Below are 20,945 nucleotides of genomic sequence, written 5' to 3'. Positions count from 1 at the left end.
GATTCTTTTTTATTGAAAATGATATATGATCAATGTAGAGATAGTTACACACTTCTGTCTTGCACTCATTCATCTTGGTCATATATATATATATATATGTACATAGTGAATGCCCCCATCTGCTACAAACCATTCTTCAATCTTCTCACCGGCCATATCCTTTTATTTTTCTTCATTACCACAAAATCAAAATCAAAATCAAAACCAAAACCAAAAAAATAAAAAAAAAAAGTACAAAAGAAAGTAAACTTCATTTTTTATTATATATATACACACAGCACGCACATGCTCAATGCAAACATTTTTTTTGAAAAAAAAAAGAAGAAGAAAGAATAGTAGGTAGGTTCTGCATGCATGCATGCATGCATGTTACTCCACATTTGATTCGACGACCGTCGATTGCTTTATGTATAGTATTGGGAAAGAAATAGAAGAAATTAGTTTATGATATATTGTTAATTATTGGGTATTTATATATTAGTGAAATATCTCTAAAATGTGAACAACTACTCCATCGCATCGCAAACGTGGACATTAAGCATAAAAGGGTTCCTTCTCCACGCAACTAACATATAGTAGCTACCGCCCTCTTCACTCTATCTATTTCTATTTATATCTCCCTACATATATATATATATATATGTGCGCGTGTCAAAAAATTTGTGTCAGCATAATTTTATATATATATATACATATATTGAATATAGAAATATTTAAAAATATAAACCACATCACATCAACACAATATAGATCAAATTTGTACAATATATTTGTTATATAAATGGTATACAATTTAAAAAAATTGATCAAGCATAAAGTAAGTGTATCACACTTACTTTTTGATTGAATTGGTTCGACCAAACTAAATTCGAGCAAAAATTTTTCACCAAATTAGTTATACTGTTTGGTTCTTACCATTTTGATATTCTCACATTTGGTGAATATATATACGTGAGCCAATCATGTAATTAATATACAATTTATATTAAATGAATAATTATATGATAAATTTATTATAATTATTATACGCTTGATTCAATTTATCCAAACTTAATTTAATTTTTTTTTGGTATATATACATTCCCCTCCAATGAAACAACAAGTAGACCATCAAATAAAGGATAAATTATAATGGGTTCTCTAAGGTTGTTATAGTTAAAAACACTCCATTATTATTTTAAAAATTACACATATACTTATAGAATTAATGTCCGTATAACAAATATTTCCTATAATGAACTCGCACGAAGGTATATCTGTTAGATGAGTATAAATTTTAAAAAATATTTATAATTTTTTAATTAATGATAGTGTACTTATAATTATGACAAATTTTATGTAACTCGTCATTTATGTGAAACAATAATTCAAATCATAGTTCAAGCCCAGAGGTGGAGCTCAACATCGTCATCAACTTCATCACGGCTCCAGCTGAATCCTTCCGACATAGCTAATGGAGTGAGAAGCAATCCCTCCGCCAAGCTATCCAGCAAAACCGGCATGTTAAACATCGCCTCCTCGTCCACGAACCCCACCCGGCCCGATTCATTACCTTCGGAAGCCCTCTCCGTCCCGTTTTCAACAGAAACAGTACGGGTTTGATCAAAAGCCTGCCGATGAGTCCCCAGCAATGGTTTCCCACCCGAACTCATAGCAGCTTCGAGAGCGGCCCGTTGAATGTCTTGATGGGAGGACGATGGAGCCCGGGGGAGGAGACGGGCCGAGTCCGGGAAGTTGAGAGGCGCGTTCTCTCCACGCAGTGCTAGTGCCGCCACGTCGTGCGCGATGGCTGCCGTCTCCGGGTCGGGGAATGTCCCGAGCCATATTCTTGATTTCTTGTTGGGCTCGCGGACTTCGCTCTTCCGGCGTACTCCTTTGTAGACGGGGTGGCGCGTCTCCTTGAATATCTTCCGGCCAGCCCTTTTCTTGTGCTTGAATGGAGGAGTAGTGGGAGATAGCACATTTTCAGGTTGTTGTGAAGAAGATGAAGTTGAAGATTGGACGACGTCGTCGCCAAAATCCATATGCATATATCTCAACAAAATGAAATACAGTAATTTTGGCTTTCTTGAAGCTCTGAATGCTCGTGCATGAACACGTCTATATATACATATATATGTATATAGGTATGTACACATGAATATGTGGATGTGGGCGGACATGCATCAATAATTTGGAAGACAAAGGGAAAAGTGTGGGAACTTTCTATTAATAGATGCCTTTTTAATTTTTTATATTATTTAATATATTTCAATATCAATAATTTTAAATTAACAATACATTTGAATATTAATAAATAATATACACCACTATTTATGGAATTTCAGCCAACATCTCATTGTTGTAGAATCTTAGCCTTATGTGAGCATGGCAAAAAAAAAACCTATACACTGAATTACTTTTCTAATATAATTAATTCTATAATCAGTATTATTCTACTTTTCGTAATTGATCAATATTTTTAAAATATAATATATCATATCTCACAAACAAAATTAATTCGGGACATACTAGCAATTAGCTAGTCGAATTGAAAATCAGAAGCATACTACCTTATAAGTTTAATACGATTTTTCGTTGAGATTAAATATTTTTAAATAATTTTGTTTAAAAAAGAAAAGGATATTTATAAGTATTTCATTCCAAGAATTCTAACACGAGAAGTGAGAAACGATGAGAGATGCCAAATTTTAGGAACAAAGGAACACGTGGGTGGATCCTAAATATTAAGCACGTGTGGGAAGTAATTTATAAATGGGGAAAATGCACGTGGGAAGAATGGGACTGAAAAGTGGGCGGACGAGGGTTCAGATTGTTACTGGAAATATGACTTTGACGACTGTGGGGCGTGTTCGGTTCTTGACTTCCGCTTTCACCCACGCAAATACAAATAGATAAAGCAAGATCCCGTCAAGCAATCATTTTCAGATGGCGTGTCTCTCGATTTGCAATTGCAGACTGATTTAATAAGGGGTTAAATGCAATTTACTTTGTGATAATGAAATCGAGTAAATATTTTTTTGTATAAAAAATTTAGCAAATTATTTCTTTATTTTTTAAAGAATAATTTAAACTACTTTATATTAATGGTTTAGATAGGGGAATTTACTTTTTTTTTTCAAAATATATGGAATAATTTACTATTTTATTTTTTATAAAAAAAATTTATTCATTTCTCATATTATAAGAGAGTAAATTGCATTTTTTTTTATTTAATAAGTGCCAATCGGGGCCTCATGAGAGGTGTTTGCAATGGTTTAATTTAAACAATTTTATTATTTTATTTATTATTATAATAAAAAATTACCAACTTTTGTTTTTGTAAACGAGATAAAATATTGTGCATAAGTAAAATCGTAATAAATATTGATTGATAGTGATGTAAAATTTAAATTTTTGTATCGATATTATTTAATCATAGGAGAAAATATTGATTTACTTAAAGATAAAGGCAATTAGTTATAATATCGAGAATAATCTTCTTTTATTTTGTAATATTTGACTTATCGTGTATACTTTTGAACTGTTCAAATTGAACTTTATTTTTTAAGACAAAAGTTATAAGTTTCTCCCAATCATTTTTTCAACTTTTTGATGAAATTATACATATTAAGTTTTTTATTCGTATATTACTTTTGTTTTCAAACAATTCACACTTTCAATAGAACTAAACTTACCACCATCTACTTATTCCCACCATCAAAATAGAAAGGGATAATTACAGTTCCTATTTTGAGGTTTGGTATAATTATACGTGGATCCCCTATGGTTGAAAAAATTATACTAGTACCTCTGAGGTTTGTTTCCATCTAATAAAAAAGTTCCTCCGTTAGTAAAATATTCATCAAGTTTGCTGATATTAACAAAAAAATCGAGTAAAAGCTATATTTACCCCCCAATTGATCTATTATTGATTTATAACAAGCCAAATGATATTTTTATGGTCAAATTATCCTTGTACTTCCTCACACATTAATGCATGTGAGGATGCATATTGTCACTGTTATAAGAATAGTTTAGCCAGAAAAATTTATTTGACCTGCAATAAGTCAGTAACAAGTCAATAATTGGTAAATATCAATTTTTCATTCATTTTTTTTTATTAATATTAACATATTCAGTGAATCTTGACTAACAAATGAACTTATTTGTTAGACGAATGTAAATTTTAGGGATATTAGATGTAATTTTTCAAATCATAGGAGATTTATGTGTAATTAAATCAAACCTTAAGAGATGAGAGTGTAATTATCCCAAACAAAAACTATTGGAAACAACCTTTACAGCCTCATAAATTTCAAAGCATTACCAAAAGGGTTAATTACACTGAGATCCCCTCTAAAATTGCAAAATTACACTTTCTTCAAAATAATTTTAATATTACACTTACATCCCCTCTGAAAATTCTCTGTTTACACTTCACATCTTCCGTTAGGGTTTGGAAGAAAAATGTTGACTTAAGTAAAAAAAAAAAACATAAATTTTCAATATCGTAAATTTCTCATATGTATTTTTGTATTTATAAAGGAATAAATAATATATACATATATAGAGAGAGAGAGAGTAAGGTTAACATCACCATATTTTTCTCCTTATAAGTATATTATTACATGTGAATATTAAATGAGCGATAAACTTTAAAATTTTATATAATTTTTTTTTCTAAAATTAGCATTTTTCTTTCAAGTTCGAGCGTAAGGTGGTCACGTATAAACAATGATTTTTTTAAAAGGGTATAATTTTTTTCTAAAAAATATATAATATTACATTTTTAAAGAAAGACTAAATGTAATTAACCTTTGCCAAAAAAAAAAATATTTTGATCACGAAAACTTAAGGGATGTTCGCTAAGGGGGAAAGTAGAAGTTCACTTAAAATCTTTAATAAAAGTCGGAATTCAGGGTCAAATACAAAATTCCTTTCAAAGTGATTTTAAGGGGGAAAGTATAATTATATAAATTTAGAGGGGTCTATGTATAATTAAGATGTAACATTCAACAAGAAGTTAATTCAATTTAATGCTCCCTTCCATGACGCAAACCCGTAAATACTTTTTCACTTAATTAGAATAATATATATTTACAAAATATTGTTAAGAATTTTATAATAATTACCTTATACACACATGTTTATTCAGATAATTATAAATGCGTAACAACCGAAAATATCATCTTAACTCTCAACGACATTTAATGTTATATAAATTAATATCCTCCCTCTACCAACACTTGTAAATTATACAGTTCATGTAATCAAACTATACGACTTTTCAATTAATCTCTTTTTCGAATACAATATTCAGTGCAAATTTTGTATGTTAGAAGCTTCTTTGACAATAATCCTCCGACATGCACATCTGTATCAATTATTAAAAAAAAAAAATGAAAGTAAGAATAATTAGAGGGGTGTTTGGTTTAAGCTTATTTAAAATACTTATAAATTCAAACATATTATAAAATAATTTAGAGTTTATAAGATATTAGACGTAATTTTTTTAAAAAACAAATTAAAATATTTGAATAAAATAAAATCATGAAACTTACAAAATATTTTTAATGATAATTTTGTAACTAATACGTCAAAATTTAAGAGGGTTGTAAGAAATTTTAAAAGTAAGATTTTTTTTAGAAGGTTAATTCTACTTAAACTTCATTTGGAAAAGTAAGATTACATTTTTTTTTAAGAGAAGTTTTAAAATTATATTTATACTATTTTCAAAAAATTCTCATTTACACGTGATCCACTTTCGTTAGGGTTTGGACGAAAAATGCTGATGTTAGTAAAAGAATTACATAAATTTTTAATTTTGCCCCTCACTGAACATTCTCAAATATATTTTTATACTTATAAAAGAATAAATGTAATAAATATATATAAATATATTTTTCACTCTCTAAAGTATGTTTACAATCATATTCACCATTAGAGTGGACTTCGACCCCGAATTAATAACGATTCAGACATATTTATGTTTTTTTATAAATAAATAATTTATTTTATAAAATATAATTGCATATGTTGAGTTTTTAGATATTTTTATATTATTTAATTCATAATAAAATTATACATTTTAAATACAAATTTTAAAATAAAAGTTCAACATTATTAAAAAAAATGATGGGGAAGTTTCATAATCAAACATATTTGGTCCTGTTAATATTAAGTTATTTTGATAATAGGTTTTTTTTGTCATTTTTCATATTTTAGGGGATAGATACGACAATAATAAATATATTTTTGGGGTACAAAATGTATTTGATCTTATTAATATTTTTTAAATACATTAATAGTTCCAGAAATTTGTCTTAATCAAGTATCATATATATATATATATATGTATACTTAATAAAATAATTTAAAATTATAATAATTTTATGTTTAGAGAATATTAAAGAAAAGTAAAGAAGACATAAATGATTCAGGAATTGGGCTAAACTCGGCTTCAGACATTTCCCGAAAATGCGGGTCGGGCCGATTGCTGGGGACACAACTAAAGACCCATATTTGAAATGGATCAGGATCCATTACATCGTTAACCTACCCGACCCAAATCTAGATGGCAATCAAAGGCCCATATTTTAAAATGTGTTTGGAATGGATCAAGGCCTGCTACAATATCGAACCCACCCGACCCACATCTGCGATGACCAATATTGTGGCAAGTATAATTACAAATCCACACTCGTCATATGATTAATTCGACTTAAAAATTACAACAACAATCACAAATCAGTTACTTTTTTATTTGTCTTCTTAAAATGTGTTTATTAATTTCAAATTATTCATGTATTAGATCAATATTTGAATTTAAATGTACAGAATAATATAGTAATAAATTAAATTTTATTTTAAAGAAAATATTAAATTTAAATAATGAATCAATTATTGTAGAGATCAATTGCTTGAATATAAAATTCGACTGATTAGTTTCAAAATAATGAATTATGTGTACAACACCAAATTATTCAATATATAATAATATATAAGTATATAGACTTAGTTAAAACATGTTAAAAATTTATTAGACAATGAGATCTAAATCAATAAAAATATTGAACCCAACTTAAATAATGTTTATTTATATACTAATAATGGGCATTGAAATTAGTGGAGAACATTAGTTTAACAAAAAAAAAAATGAAAGAAGAAAAAGATTTTAATTAATGTTTGATTGATTCAGGTATTCTTGATTTATTGTTAAGAGAGTAGTAGGCGTAGTGATTTCTTCGTAAGATTTATAATGTTAAAATCTAGTCGAAACAAATCGGATTCACGTCGAATTCAGACAGCTACAGTTTCCACAATTCCCAGGACAACCGCAACATGACTACAAGAAGGTCCCAGAAATTGATGGCCGATTCTTTAATGTGCTACTTTCTGGTTGGTTTCAAGCACCCCAATCTAATTTAACATTTCAATTTTATAACCAAAAATTCTTGTTCATATTAAATTTAATAAAATCAAATTAATTATATAATTTAAATATATTGTACTTATTATGTAATTAATTTAAATTTAATCAAACTCGAGATTAAAATTAAAGTTGGTTGAATTTTAGTACAAAAAGACCATACAAGCGAACTTAGTGCGTACTGCACGCTTTGCTCATTAATTCACAATCTTTCAAGAAAAAATATAATGCCGTAGATCTGTCCTTTAAGTCAAAGGTTACTGCTCCAACTAAAACAACGCCTAAATAAATTATTACGTAAACATTACCATATTGTAATGCGTTCTTCAATTATTACTTACATATATATTTTTTTATTGGGTTTTACTTAATTAATACATAGTGAAATAACAATTCAAAAAAAAAATGAATTCTATTATAATTAATTATTATGATTAAAAGTTTAAAATTATGATGAATACTAATTAACATATTGCACAATGATTTTATTTTTTTTTCTTTTTCATGTTACACAGTGGTAATTAGTCATTGTTTCTACAAGCGAGACCAAAATATTAGTTATAATTATGACAAATATTTAGGTCGTACTAAAACTATAGCGAAAGTTGATTACTGTGGCCAAAATTTAAATTTTCACATAATTTCTTTCCCCCCTCCAAATAGATTATGTTGATTTAACATGATTTTTAAATCGTAGTATTTTATAGTATAGGAAATAATCAATTATTTTGTAGTGAGATGATTGGAAGGGAAAACGGGGTATAGAGTAGGAAAATAGATGAAAATGTGGGTGGTCCTAACATATATATGGGTAATGTAATAATGTTAGGACATAAGTGCAAAAATGAATTGTAGGTACGTAGATGGCATTAGCATATGAACACAGATTGAGATGTTTCCAATGTGAAGGCAAGATCCTTTTCTTCTGTGCTTGCACTAACAACATCTACCTCACAACTCAAAAGTCAACATCTTCATTTTAATTAATTACCCCTAATTAAACATGTACTATCTAATTTCCACCACTATTGTGGGTTGACGTGACTTTAACTTTCATCAATATATATGTATATACATGTGCTGTTATATGTCTCATTAATTACATCTTGTAACCTTAAAATTTAACATTTGTGTAATAATAATAATTGCTAGAGACTATTAATCAATTTGAATTAATTATTATAATAAATGAAATACACTTATTATGTAATTAGTTCGGTCAAGCCAAACATAATTCTTAAAAAAATTAATTTTTCCTGGATCATATTATGTCAGCATTGATATTAATATTGTGCTGACATGACACGATGCATTTGTTTTTTTTGTTTTCTGAGAAGCTGATTTATGTTAGAAAAAAATATATATTTTAAACTATGAAAAAGTTTGGAATAATAATAAATCCTAGTTGCCAAAGGCTTGGAACACGAACATCAATTGGAGTGATGGGTTTCACACTCCATTTGCATTAATATTTGTATTATGTCCATAAAGATGAGTGGACGGTCTTGAATTCTTGTCCGAAGGCAAAGCGTTGTAATGAAACTGACGAAAGATTGAAAGAGAGGAGCTGAGGTAACATTAGATTTAGATGGGAAGAATGAAGAAGGCCTACCATTACCATTACCAATAAAGATCCAAAGGTTGGAGTTATGTCGAATGCAGCAATGAATTCCTCTTCTTCACCCAATTTTGTCAGAGTTAATTCTGTCCCACTTACACAACCAAGTTGATATTTAAGAAAACTAAAGGATTCTTGCAAATGGGCACGTCCACATCCACGCCCACGCCCGCGGTTCAATTTTTTATTTCAAATTTTATTATATTACGACTCCTTAAATTTAAATTAAATTATACAAATACTTTTTATCATTTATAAAATTATAGTACACATATTGAGATTGTAATTGAAATTACAAGTACACTTTCTATTCAGTTATAAAATTTTACACAAATACCCCTTAAGGTACATTATACTAACTCCCTCAGAAAATGCATCTGTGTTTGAATAATTAGGTCTAACCTTAGGAAATATTGACTTAACAAACAACCCATACATTAAAGGATGCAGTCGATTATTTTTCCCTACTACAACGAAGTTGGGGTAGAGAACTTAGTTTTGAACTCAAGAATTCTCTTTTAATAGAGAAAGTTGATGTCAACTCAATTAAATATTGATGATATACAGTCATTTTAAAATTCAAAATCTCGAACCCCACCAAAAATTTCTCTGCAGAAATTCACGGGCTACATGTATTTTATGTACTCAAAACCACCAGTTGCGAGGGTTTGGTTTCAGTTCAAAAAAGAGTTGAAGGGTCCCATGAAAATGTGGTCCAGAGACAATGCAGATAGGAATAATAACAGAGAGTATGTGATAAGATCTGTCAACCCTTTTGGTTGCCTCATCATCATATTTCTTGATTTCCAACAAATATGTGCTACAATTCTCATTCACCTCTTTCTTGTGATTATACTTTAATTTCTTTGCTTAAATAATTATGTAATGTTATTATTAGTTTTTTTATAAGTTCCACTTCTGAGGGCACTTTTTGATTCTATTTTAGGCTGATTTTAGGACAATCTAAAATAGACGTAGAATGTTTTATCTTTTTTAGTTTTGGATAATTATGAAATTCATCTGATTTTAGCCCACTTGAAACCTATAAAACCCTAAATTATTACCTATTGTTTGGTGCAAACATAAATTTAATTACTTGATTTGATATTTATAGTAACTTTTTATCATCTTTTAACACAAAATCAAACACATACGTACTAATTTTTAATACTTGGATCCATCTCCAGAAACAGTAGGAAACACTCTTGATATTCCCAATACGGAAAATTCAAACTGGTTTTCCTAAATGAACAAAAAACCTGCCCAGAAACAACTCAAAATATTACCAGCGGTTGGATTCTCCACTTTATATTGTTCCCTTTTTTTCAGGTTTGTAGCAAACTTTCTTGAAATATGTGAAAAAGAAAAGCACCAAAAAGGAATAAACGGCAAATCTCAAATCTTCATTCAAATCTTTCAAAATTCCAAATGATGATTTTGGATTCCCCACTTTCTTCTTTTTACCTTTTATGGTGTCATTACAATTGATAGAAACTGCAAATTTCCACATGCGTGCAAACCAAAATTAAAGCAACCAAGATTTGTCAAAAAAGAAAAAAAAATATAAATCGCAAGAATCAATTATTAGGAAAATTAGTGAAGATTGAATCACTGTTTTCATGGAATTTCAACCTTCAAACACAGGAACTGATGAACACATTCTCCAAATCAACAGTTTAATTATCAAACTTCAAGAACAGAAAAAAAAAAACAAAAAGAAGGAATTTTACATCTTGTCAGTTTTTCAGTCTAATCCTTTTTCATGAGTAATGAAACAGCCAAAAAATATTTTCAAAAAAGATTGAAAAAAATCAGAAGTAATAATTTAGAAGGGAAAAAAATAAAAATTTCTAATTCATATGTTCTTACAGGCGTAGATCATTAGTGAGAACTCAAGTTTATCTTGATCTTTCTGGACCAGCTTCTCTTCCAGCCACAACCTGCTGTCCATCCCACTTCTTGTCCTGAACATGAACACCGCGTATCCAGGGCCCGGATTGTAGAACCAATCATGGACGTCCCACATTAGATCAACGAGCAAACCGTCCAGGAAAATCGTCTGATTCCCCCTGAAGTTCCACTGCAGCCGCTTCACACGAATCACCGTCTTCTTGTCTATGCAAACCGACAGCACCGGATACTTCACCCCTTCGTTGTCTCCAGCGCAGCGAATCAGAATGTCGTGAGCCCCGCCGTTGTCGGAGAACTGAGCCCTGGTTGAATAAAGGGCGTTGCCGGAGAAGTGTTCTTGGCGAGAAATCAGCGAGAATTTAGCCGTTCGGGCCCCGGATTTCAGCTTCTTCAGGGAGGCTTCCTGGGCCAGGTCCCCAAGAATCGGGCCGAGTTCTGAATCTACAGTGATGAAGACGTAGTAGCCGTCGGAGGGCTCAGGCCCGGATTCGTACCGGGCCCCGGAGAGGTCCCAGAAGATTTCGATGTTGAAGTTGCGGAACTCGATCGATTTGCTGCCTTTGAGCTTTCTGAATAACCTGGAATTGGTGTTGAGTTTGAAGGCGGTGGATGGATCTTCGTCGAAGGTTATGTTGAGGCCCTGAGAGAGACTGTTCTTGCACCATGTGAGCGTGATTAGAATCTGCTTCTGGGAGGAGAGGATTGTTCTGTACAAGCAGGAAACAGCGTTTTGAGTTGAGGGGATCAGGCCTGGAGAAATGCAGGAATTGCTGCTTGAATAACTGGAACACGAGGTATCAGAGACCTGTACTGCATATTCACTGAAACAAGAAGCAAAATCTCTCATTTTAGTGCGTGTTTCTGTGTGTGTTCGTGCGAGAGAGAGGATTTAACTGAAATTAAGGAAAAATTCAGAGAAGAAGAAAAACGAGAGGGAAGGGAATGGAAATCCAGTTCCCTGACAGGCCCATGTACGTGTATTAAATACGATTCTTGTACTGTTATCTCTCTCTCTCCCCTTAAAAATTTGAGTGGAAGGAATAGAAATTTCAGACAGAAACTTTCTTTATTTCTTGACAGTTCATCTGAGTCTGAGATATTGCAATATTTAAAAAAACTAAATGATATATAAATATAAGAAAGATGGAGAGAGGATTAATGAATGCAGCAATGTGACGACAATGCCCAATTCTTTCTTCTTCTTTTTATATGTCTTAAGTTTCAGTTATCTAGGGATCAATGGTTGACTATAATTATTTTAAGCTACTCCTCCATTATGCAACCCATCAACTTCCATTCTCTTCATTTAAGCCCTTTTACCTATACAAATTAAATTCCCAATTTTATATTTTCTCTTAAAAACAATTCCAATTTTATTCACTTTAACATAAACCTTTTGTTCAATTAATATTTATATGTACAGATCAAGCGTCACTATGAAAAATGTAATAATTAATCAGGACTGATTGTCATGGTTAAAAATAAAATAACAGTAGCAAATAGTCTTTGACCATGACTATATAACATTTATTGGTCGTGGTATCTACAAAGTTAGCTAAAACATTTGTCATGACAAATATTTTTCCATGGTTTTGCCACGACTAATAACTTTTTTCTTGTGGTAAATCTATATTTTTTACATCGATTTTTATTTAATTGTGATCAATAAAAAATATTTACCATAATTTGTAATCCTCAACTATTAAAATTATGGTAATTAGTCATTTTCTTCTAGTACTTGAAAATATCAAATAGCATGTGAATCCTAACATGTCAACACAATGTAGAATAATTTACTCCTCTCCCTAAACTGTACTCCTTTATGATGTTACTGTTTACATAAGTGAATGTAATACTTTTAAAATCTTGATTCATGAAAATAACCCTTGTTTGAAGTAGCTCAAAAATCAATAGCTTGTTGAAAAAGATCAAAAAGTACTATGTATGTACCGGACAAATGTTTGTCTAAACTAAAGAAAACGGTAAATTATATTAACCCCATTTTGAGGTTAGGTCTAAATACATAAATATTTTTTATGTTTTTGTGAAATTACAATTACACTTTTCGATATTGTAATTGTAATTATAAATATACCTCCGTAGTAAAAATTTATATAATACTATACTAACATCCCCAAAGAATTAAACTATACCTGTAATTTTATTAAAAAAAATACTAAATATTTATATATTTAAAATTAATTTTAAGAAATATTGAATATAATTTAATCCTAAATAAAGTGGATAAGGGGATGGGTAGTGATAAGGGGATTGAGTTGAGATGAGGGATGATAGTGAGTGTTAGGCCCCCCAGAAATTAAAAACCAGCCTACTGAACCACCAACTTCACACCTATGATTAAAGGCAGAGGAATAATGTGAAACAAGTAAGTACTCCCCCTCTTCTCTTTTAACACAACCCTACTTTCTTTCTTCCCCATCTCCCTTATCCTATTCTTCCTACTTCCTACTCAAATATACATTTAATATTAATGTGATATATTTTTCTAAAATTATTCATACAATAAAGTTCATTAATTAAGTTTTTTTTTAAAATTATGTGTGCAAAGCCAAATATACGTATATTACCACATTAGCAGAATGTAAGTCATATACAGTACATTGCTAGTATGATAAAATTTATATTTTATGATAATTTTTCATACTTGATTCATATAAGGAAAATTCTATCAAAAGGAACAGATCCCTCATATTTTTTATAATCATGAAAGTCATAACATAATGTGAAAATGCAGACAATGTACATAATATATCATCAGCACCATCGATATAGGTCCCATTATTTATGTAGCATGATCTACACTATTTGATATTTTTGTCTCCAATTCGTAAGTAAAGAAAAAAAATAGAATTCTAACATAGGTCGGATGTAACAACACAAAATAATGTAGATTATGTCATGTCAACACAATCGACTATCACTGAAAATTAATATGATAATTTGTGTCGTTTGATCATTTCACACTTGGTTTGTACAACAAAATATCCTATTAAATTTAATAAATTCCAAAATTATTATTATTATTATTATTGAAATGATGTCGATTTAAGAGCTAAACTTTAAATATTTGATTGAGATGTATAATAAATAAAATTTGGTTGTAGTTGGTTCTTTGGAAGAAAAGAACATTAAATAGTAATTGACAAATTAATTTTCATCTCAATTAGATGTCCTTTCACTTTCCAGCCTCCACACAAGAGGGGGGTACCCCTCCTTTCAAGTCCCAATCCCCCCAACTCCAAGAAAAGACATCTACCTTATTATCACAAAATCAATATAATGAGGTATTTATGATTAATGTCTCAAGTTTTGGTTGTACGGATATGTTTTATTTCTATATTAGTTTATTCAAAAACATTTTTCTTATATTATAAAATTGACACATTCATTCGTTTAAATATCTATTGTGCCCATTTATATCTTCCATACCTCTAGTTGTGCAGAAAGATTATGAAAAATAGATTTTTTTTTGTACGATATAATATCATCAAGACCTCCCCTTATTGTGCAACTATTTTTATCATCTGATACATTATTCTTTCTTTTATTAACCCCCCAACACCCAAAAAGATAATATTGGGTAATTATGGGGGAATTTAATCTATAAGAATTCAACGACAAATAGAGAGATTAAAAATGTATGATCGATTGTGTTTATAATGAACAGTGGTGGGCAGAGAAGCGGAGGCCCCCTACCCATCACTCATCACATCCATCTTCCCCTTATTAATGTCCTAAACAAACTTATATTTTCATTGCATAAATGACAACAAAACACTACTCCAATTCTCTTCTCTTTTAATACACATGTTTATATATATATATATATACACACGAAGCGTAATCCTAAAAAATGGACCAATCAATACCATTGATTCTTAAATTATACGAAGGCCAATGGTTATTATCAATATTATTTTGTAATTCAATAATCATGAACAAATGACCCATTATATTAAAATCGATCCTTAACGAAATTATACGAGATTCGGACCAATTGATGGATTATTAATTATTTTGGATGGCAATAAAGAAATGAATGTTAGCAGAATTGATGTTTTCGGCATATTCATACTAATGTTTGCTCATGTTTTCTCAAACCATAATGACTTGACGAGAACGTCCAACGAATTTGTCGGGCGATGTTTTTGCCTTTGCAACTACTTGTTGGTGCCTTTACTTATTGAAGAATGAATCATCGGAGCACATAATACTTGTACTCATAGATAAAATTAATATATGTTTAAAAGAAATAGCAATTAACGCCTGATTAAAAATGGAACAAGTAAACATAAAGTGAAAATACGGGGAATAAATTATGGTGGCGAAAATCCGACTTATAATTAAAAGTGGGATAATTGATCTAAGAATATGAAAAATTGAGTATCGTTTATGTGAATTTACACTCACATAAAACGTGTCGATAGATCAACACATGATGACATTTCATATGCGATTGATAGCTGATAATGTATATAAGTACAAACTAAGAACACGGGATAAAGTAACAATTGATGATTAAAGAACAACGGGAACCAGTTAAGATAAATAAGTAAGTATCTATACTGAAAATGGACGAATTAGTGTCTCGATCTATATAACTACCTTTTGATAGTTTTTTCATTCTTTCTTTCAAATGTTTTCTCATGTATTTTATTTTTTCTCTCATGTCTAACATTTTATATTTATATTCTTTAATCAAAATTTTCTTATAAATATAAATAATTCAACTAAACCAATGATAAGCCTTTATGGGCATTTATGTTTATTGCCTCTTAAATGAAGGAGCCAATTTAATATATAAGCATAAAATTAAATAAAACGAGAGAAGAAAAATTAAAATGGCATAATTAATTGAGACAATAAATAGGATTCAAGTATGCATTAAAGTTGTTCTTTTTAATCAAACATATCAATTAGATTAATGGCAGATGCACTCTGATGTGTGTTTCAGTACCCCTCTATATTATTGTAATTATTAAAATATTATATTCTCAATTCTCGAATGAAACAGCAAATTAAGTTTGTTTCTATCTTGATGTAACTGGTTTAAATCAAATATTAATACAAATTCTCTATTAATTCCCTTAAATTGACTTCACACTAGAAGAAGGAAAAAAAATTAAAACTCTCACTAATTAGATATATTAAGTCACACGAGTTTTTATTTTGTTATAATAAGATTCATGGGTGAATAGCAGTTTACCTCTTTGTGATATTATAAATTAGCAAATTATCCTTATATGAAAAAAAAAAATACATTTTAGAATGAAACAATTTACCTCATTGTCTAAGGAGGTAAAGTACTTCATTTTAAAAAACATAGGGAGTAATTTGCTCACTCGCAATATCACAAGGGGTTGCTTGCATTTTTCTGTAAAATTCATAGTTTTTAACAGTCACTATTATTTTGTAAAAATTATCACCAGTATTCAGCTAGAATTAGTGGCCAAAAAAGTTGTGAAAGTTACAAGATGTCAAAAATAATTAGTGACACATGTATAGTAACGATCTAATAACAATAAATAATTATTGTACTAGTATTATTTGTTTGTTAGTAACTAATAGTGTACATGTACTATACAGTTTGTAGGGACAGTTTTATATAAAAATGTTACTATAAATAATGCATATTGTAAATTGAAGATATCAAATCATAACTGAATTCAGACAAGGTCTCAAAAAGCCATAATCGATCGAGAACAATTTTTAGTAAAAAACGTGAGAACAACAACAAGAAGATAACGGGATCCATAGACCAATTAATTAATTAGATATTAACAAATATTATATACATAAAGAAGAGAGAGAGAGAGAGAGAGAGAGAGAGAGAGAGAGTATATTATCAAGGGAAGTTATATATAATTAATTAAGACTTTCAAAGTTGAGAAGGAGGCAGTTGAGCTATATTATATCATTACTTATTGTACCAAATTAAGAGATTACGATTAATTAAGACAGCCCACCGGTTAGCAATTTAAAATATTTAAAGATTGATATTTTCATTTTTTTAATTATGAGTAATTCTTGTGGGCAAAGCATTCTTAAGGCATGCAAACTGCGAGTTGGTGGTAGGACACGAAACATAAGACCCGCTAACTCTATATATATATATATATATCTTTTCTTAGTGTCTCATCATAAAAACATTATAATATAATTGTAAACAATAGCTTCAGAATAGTTTATGAAGTTGCAGCGTGCAGTTCAGAACTTGCAGAAGAAAGAAGAAAGGAACAATTGGAAACGTGCTTTACTTCGTAGAAGAAAACGCATTATAGGGTACTGCGAAATCACGCTTTTATGAGTTGCTTTCATTGTATTCATTCTTATGAGATTTGAAGGCGTGAAAACGATTCTTCAGTTAGGATAGCGACTTAGAGAGCGGGAGAGTGAGTTTTCTGGTTAAGATAGTTATATATACATCTGTTGTATCTAATTTTCAAATAAGAGAAAATAAACTGAAAATTTGTCTTCTTGATTCTAGTCTTCTGCTTCAAATCTGTTTCTCATGGAAGTTACACTTCTTGAATTGTTCGTGCTCACCATTTTTACATGGTATCAGAGCCATCTTTGATGGTCTCTGATTTCCTATTCTCCTTTTAACCATATTTGAGCCCCCCCTTTTTTTTTGTTTTGTTTTCAAGAATTCAAGAAACCCTCAAACACAGAAATGGCTGAAGATCAAGAAAATTTGAAATTACAATCGAATGACAATCCAGGACTGAGCCTGGTATCAACACTGCTGGATGGTTCCAATTTCTTCTCTTGGAGCAGATCAATCAAGATCGCCCTAGGAGCAAAGATGAAGCTAAATTTCATCAATGGAGAAGGAGTTAAACCTGCAGAAGGAAGCAAGGAGATAGAGCAGTGGATTAGGACTGATTATATGGTCACATCCTGGATACTGAACTCAATTTCAAAGGACATAGTGGAAAGCTTCCTATACACCAACACCTCCAGAGAATTGTGGTTGGAACTTGAGAGCCGATTTGGACAAACTAACGGGCCTATGATCTACCAACTCAAGAGAGATTTGTCATCCACTTTGCAGGGATCAATGTCAGTCTCTACATATTTTTCAAAATTGAAAAGACTATGGGATGAGCTCGCTTGCATCACACCAATTGCACAATGCACATGTGGCGCGGCAAAGGAATCTGCAGACATAAAGGTAGCTGATCAATTGATTCAATTCTTGATGGGGTTGAATGAAAATTATGACCATGTGAGGAATCAAATCCTCATGATGGATCCATTGCCTAATGTGAGTAGAGCATACTCAATGGTTTTGAGAGTGGAAAAGCAAAGGGAAGTCACCTTGGGACAGTCACACAATTCTCAGCAAATGGCAATGCCAGTCTTCAAAAGAAATGAAAATCAGAGGTTTCTTGGTAAGAAAAGAAACCTTGTGGATAAAAGAACGCAAGTATGTAAAGAGTGTGGGAAGACGGGGCACTTGAAAGAAGTGTGCTTCGAAATTTACGGATATCCGGAGTGGTACAAATCACTGATGGAACAAAGAAAAAAAGGTGGATTTACAGCAAACAGAACTGCTGCTGTTATTGATCCTGCACAAAGCTGTAACAACCCTCCTGATGGTAAGGCAATATCTGAAATTCTACGTACAGAATTACATAAGTTTCTTGGGGACTTGAAACCACAATCTTCAACATTGATGAGAGAAGGTAACCTTGAATTTTCTGGTAAGTGCTTTGAACTTTTGAATTCTGAAACATCGTTATATGATTCTTGGATCATTGATAGTGGAGCCACGGCTCATATGTGTAATAATAATGCTTTATTTGATAAAATTAACACTAATATTCCTAACAGTTACATCCATCTTGCTGATAACAGCAAATGCAAAATAGTCAATTCAGGAGACTTAAACTTAGGTGGCAGGATTCAGTTAAAGGATGTGTTATATGTCCCTGGTCTGAAGTTTAATTTACTTTCAGTCAGTAAAATTTGCAATAATACTTCTATTAGATTTGAATTCATTCAATCACATTGTATTGTGCAGGACCACATGACTAATGAAGTGCTTGCAATAGGGTGCCAAATAGGGAAATTGTACATCATCAAGGATCAACACTTTGACCAGAAACACATAAAGAACATCATGGAATCCTGCAGAGAATTAGGACTTAGTGCACTCTCTATTCCTTCAGAAATTTGGCATAGAAGATTAGGACATGCCTCTCAAAATGTAATGATACACACAAGGCTAGTTAAAGAGAGTAAAGTTCAAGAAAACATCTGTGAAACTTGTCCTCTTGCAAAACAGCAGAGGCTTTCATTTCCTTTAAGTGTCTCAACATCTGATTTTTGTTTTGATCTAATGCACATAGACCTATGGGGACCTTATAATGAGTATTCCATTTCTAGATGCAATTATATGATGACCATTGTCGATGATCATAGCAGGTGTACATGGGTGTTTTTAATGAAACAAAAATCAGAAACCACTAGTCTATTGATTGACTTTCATAAAATGATTCTTACTCAATTTGACAAAAGAATTAAGATTGTTAGGACAGACAATGGTAGTGAATTTCTAGGACAACAAATTGTAGACTTCTACAAAAGAGAAGGTATTATTCATCAAACCACTTGCACATATACACCACAACAAAATGGAGTTGTGGAAAGAAAACACAAACACCTCTTAGAGGTGGCAAGGTCCCTAATGTTCCAATCTAAACTTCCTAAGATGTTTTGGACCGATGCTATCCTTACAGCCACCTACATTATTAATAGATTACCTACACCCATTTTAAAGTGGAAAACCCCTTATGAAATTCTTTATAATAAACCTGTTGACTATTCCCATTTTAAAACTTTTGGATGTCTTTGCTTTGCTACAAACAACTTGCCTAATAAAACTAAATTTGAACCAAGAGCAATGAAATGTGTTTTTTTAGGATATGCCATGAACCAAAAGGGGTATAAAGTGTATGACTTAGATAAAAGGATTACACTAGTTTCTAGAGATGTCAGATTCCAAGAAAATGTGTTCCCTTATCAAGAAGAACAAATAGACCCTGTATCTTGCTCTCTGCCTCAAATTATGAATGAATTAGAGCCAGCTCAACCAGATGAATATGAACAAAACACAGAAATGCAGGAATTCAATACTGATACACAAAACATAGATGTTGTACATGAAGAAAACAATGAAAATAATCAAAATATGGAAAATCTTACCTTAAGGAGATCTTCTAGAGTTATCACCAAACCAACAAGGTATAATGACTTCATATGTAACAATACAGAAAATGAATCAGACATTAGTAGTGTCTCTTTTCTGCCTCATATGCATGATTGCTTATTCACTGCTCATATGTCTCATCATGAACCTAAGAGTTATATACAAGCTGTTAAGGATAAAATGTGGATTGATGCCATGGAAAATGAAATAAAAGCACTAGAAGATAATCACACTTGGGACATTACCAAATTGCCACCAAATAAGAAGGCAATAGGGTGTAAGTGGATATTCAAAATAAAGCTTAATCCTGATGGAACTATAGATAGATACAAAGCTAGATTAGTAGCAAAAGGATATAATCAAATTGAGGGAATAGATTACTTAGATAGCTTCTCTCCTGTAGCCAAAATTGTCACTGTTAGAGCTATAATTGCTATCTCTGCAAAACTGAATTGGCATTTACATCAAGTTGATATAAATAATGCGTTTTTACATGGATATCTTGATGAGGAAATTTATATGCAGCCTCCAGAGGGGTATGAGGTCCCAAAGGGACATGTTTGCAGGTTAAAGAGATCTTTATATGGCCTTAAACAGGCATCTCGACAATGGAATCAAGAGTTTACTTCAAAGCTTGAAAGCTATGGCTTTGTTCAGTCCAAACATGATTATTGCTTGTTTACAAAGGACTCATTAACTGGCTTTTATTGTCTTCTTGTATACGTGGATGATGTGTTAATTGCAGGCCCTTCAGAGAAGACAATTGCAGA

At 31.0% G+C, this 20,945-nt stretch overlaps 2 protein-coding genes across 2 annotated transcripts; both read right to left on the bottom strand.

The window, feature by feature from the left end:
* LOC105170225 (dehydration-responsive element-binding protein 1D-like) lies at nucleotides 1,317-2,069 on the bottom strand. The gene has a single exon (XM_011090897.2). The coding sequence runs from the start codon at nucleotides 2,028-2,030 to the stop codon at nucleotides 1,380-1,382; it is 651 nt and encodes a 216-aa protein (XP_011089199.1). The 5' UTR covers nucleotides 2,031-2,069; the 3' UTR covers nucleotides 1,317-1,379.
* On the bottom strand, nucleotides 10,594-12,109 carry LOC105169985. The gene has a single exon (XM_011090549.2). It carries the CDS (start codon nucleotides 11,785-11,787, stop codon nucleotides 10,885-10,887), a length of 903 nt encoding a protein of 300 aa, XP_011088851.1. The 5' UTR covers nucleotides 11,788-12,109; the 3' UTR covers nucleotides 10,594-10,884.

Source organism: Sesamum indicum, linkage group LG9, assembly GCF_000512975.1.
Source record: "Sesamum indicum cultivar Zhongzhi No. 13 linkage group LG9, S_indicum_v1.0, whole genome shotgun sequence".
NCBI classification, from domain to species: Eukaryota; Viridiplantae; Streptophyta; class Magnoliopsida; order Lamiales; family Pedaliaceae; genus Sesamum; species Sesamum indicum.
Note: the sequence above shows the minus strand (reverse complement) of the source record. Positions and strands in the feature narration are given on the sequence as shown.

Coding starts and splice junctions, on each gene's coding strand:
- LOC105169985 (XM_011090549.2), bottom strand. CDS start 11,787: ATGAGAGATTTTGCTTCTTGTTTCAGTGAATATGCAGTACAGGTCTCT.
- LOC105170225 (XM_011090897.2), bottom strand. CDS start 2,030: ATGCATATGGATTTTGGCGACGACGTCGTCCAATCTTCAACTTCATCT.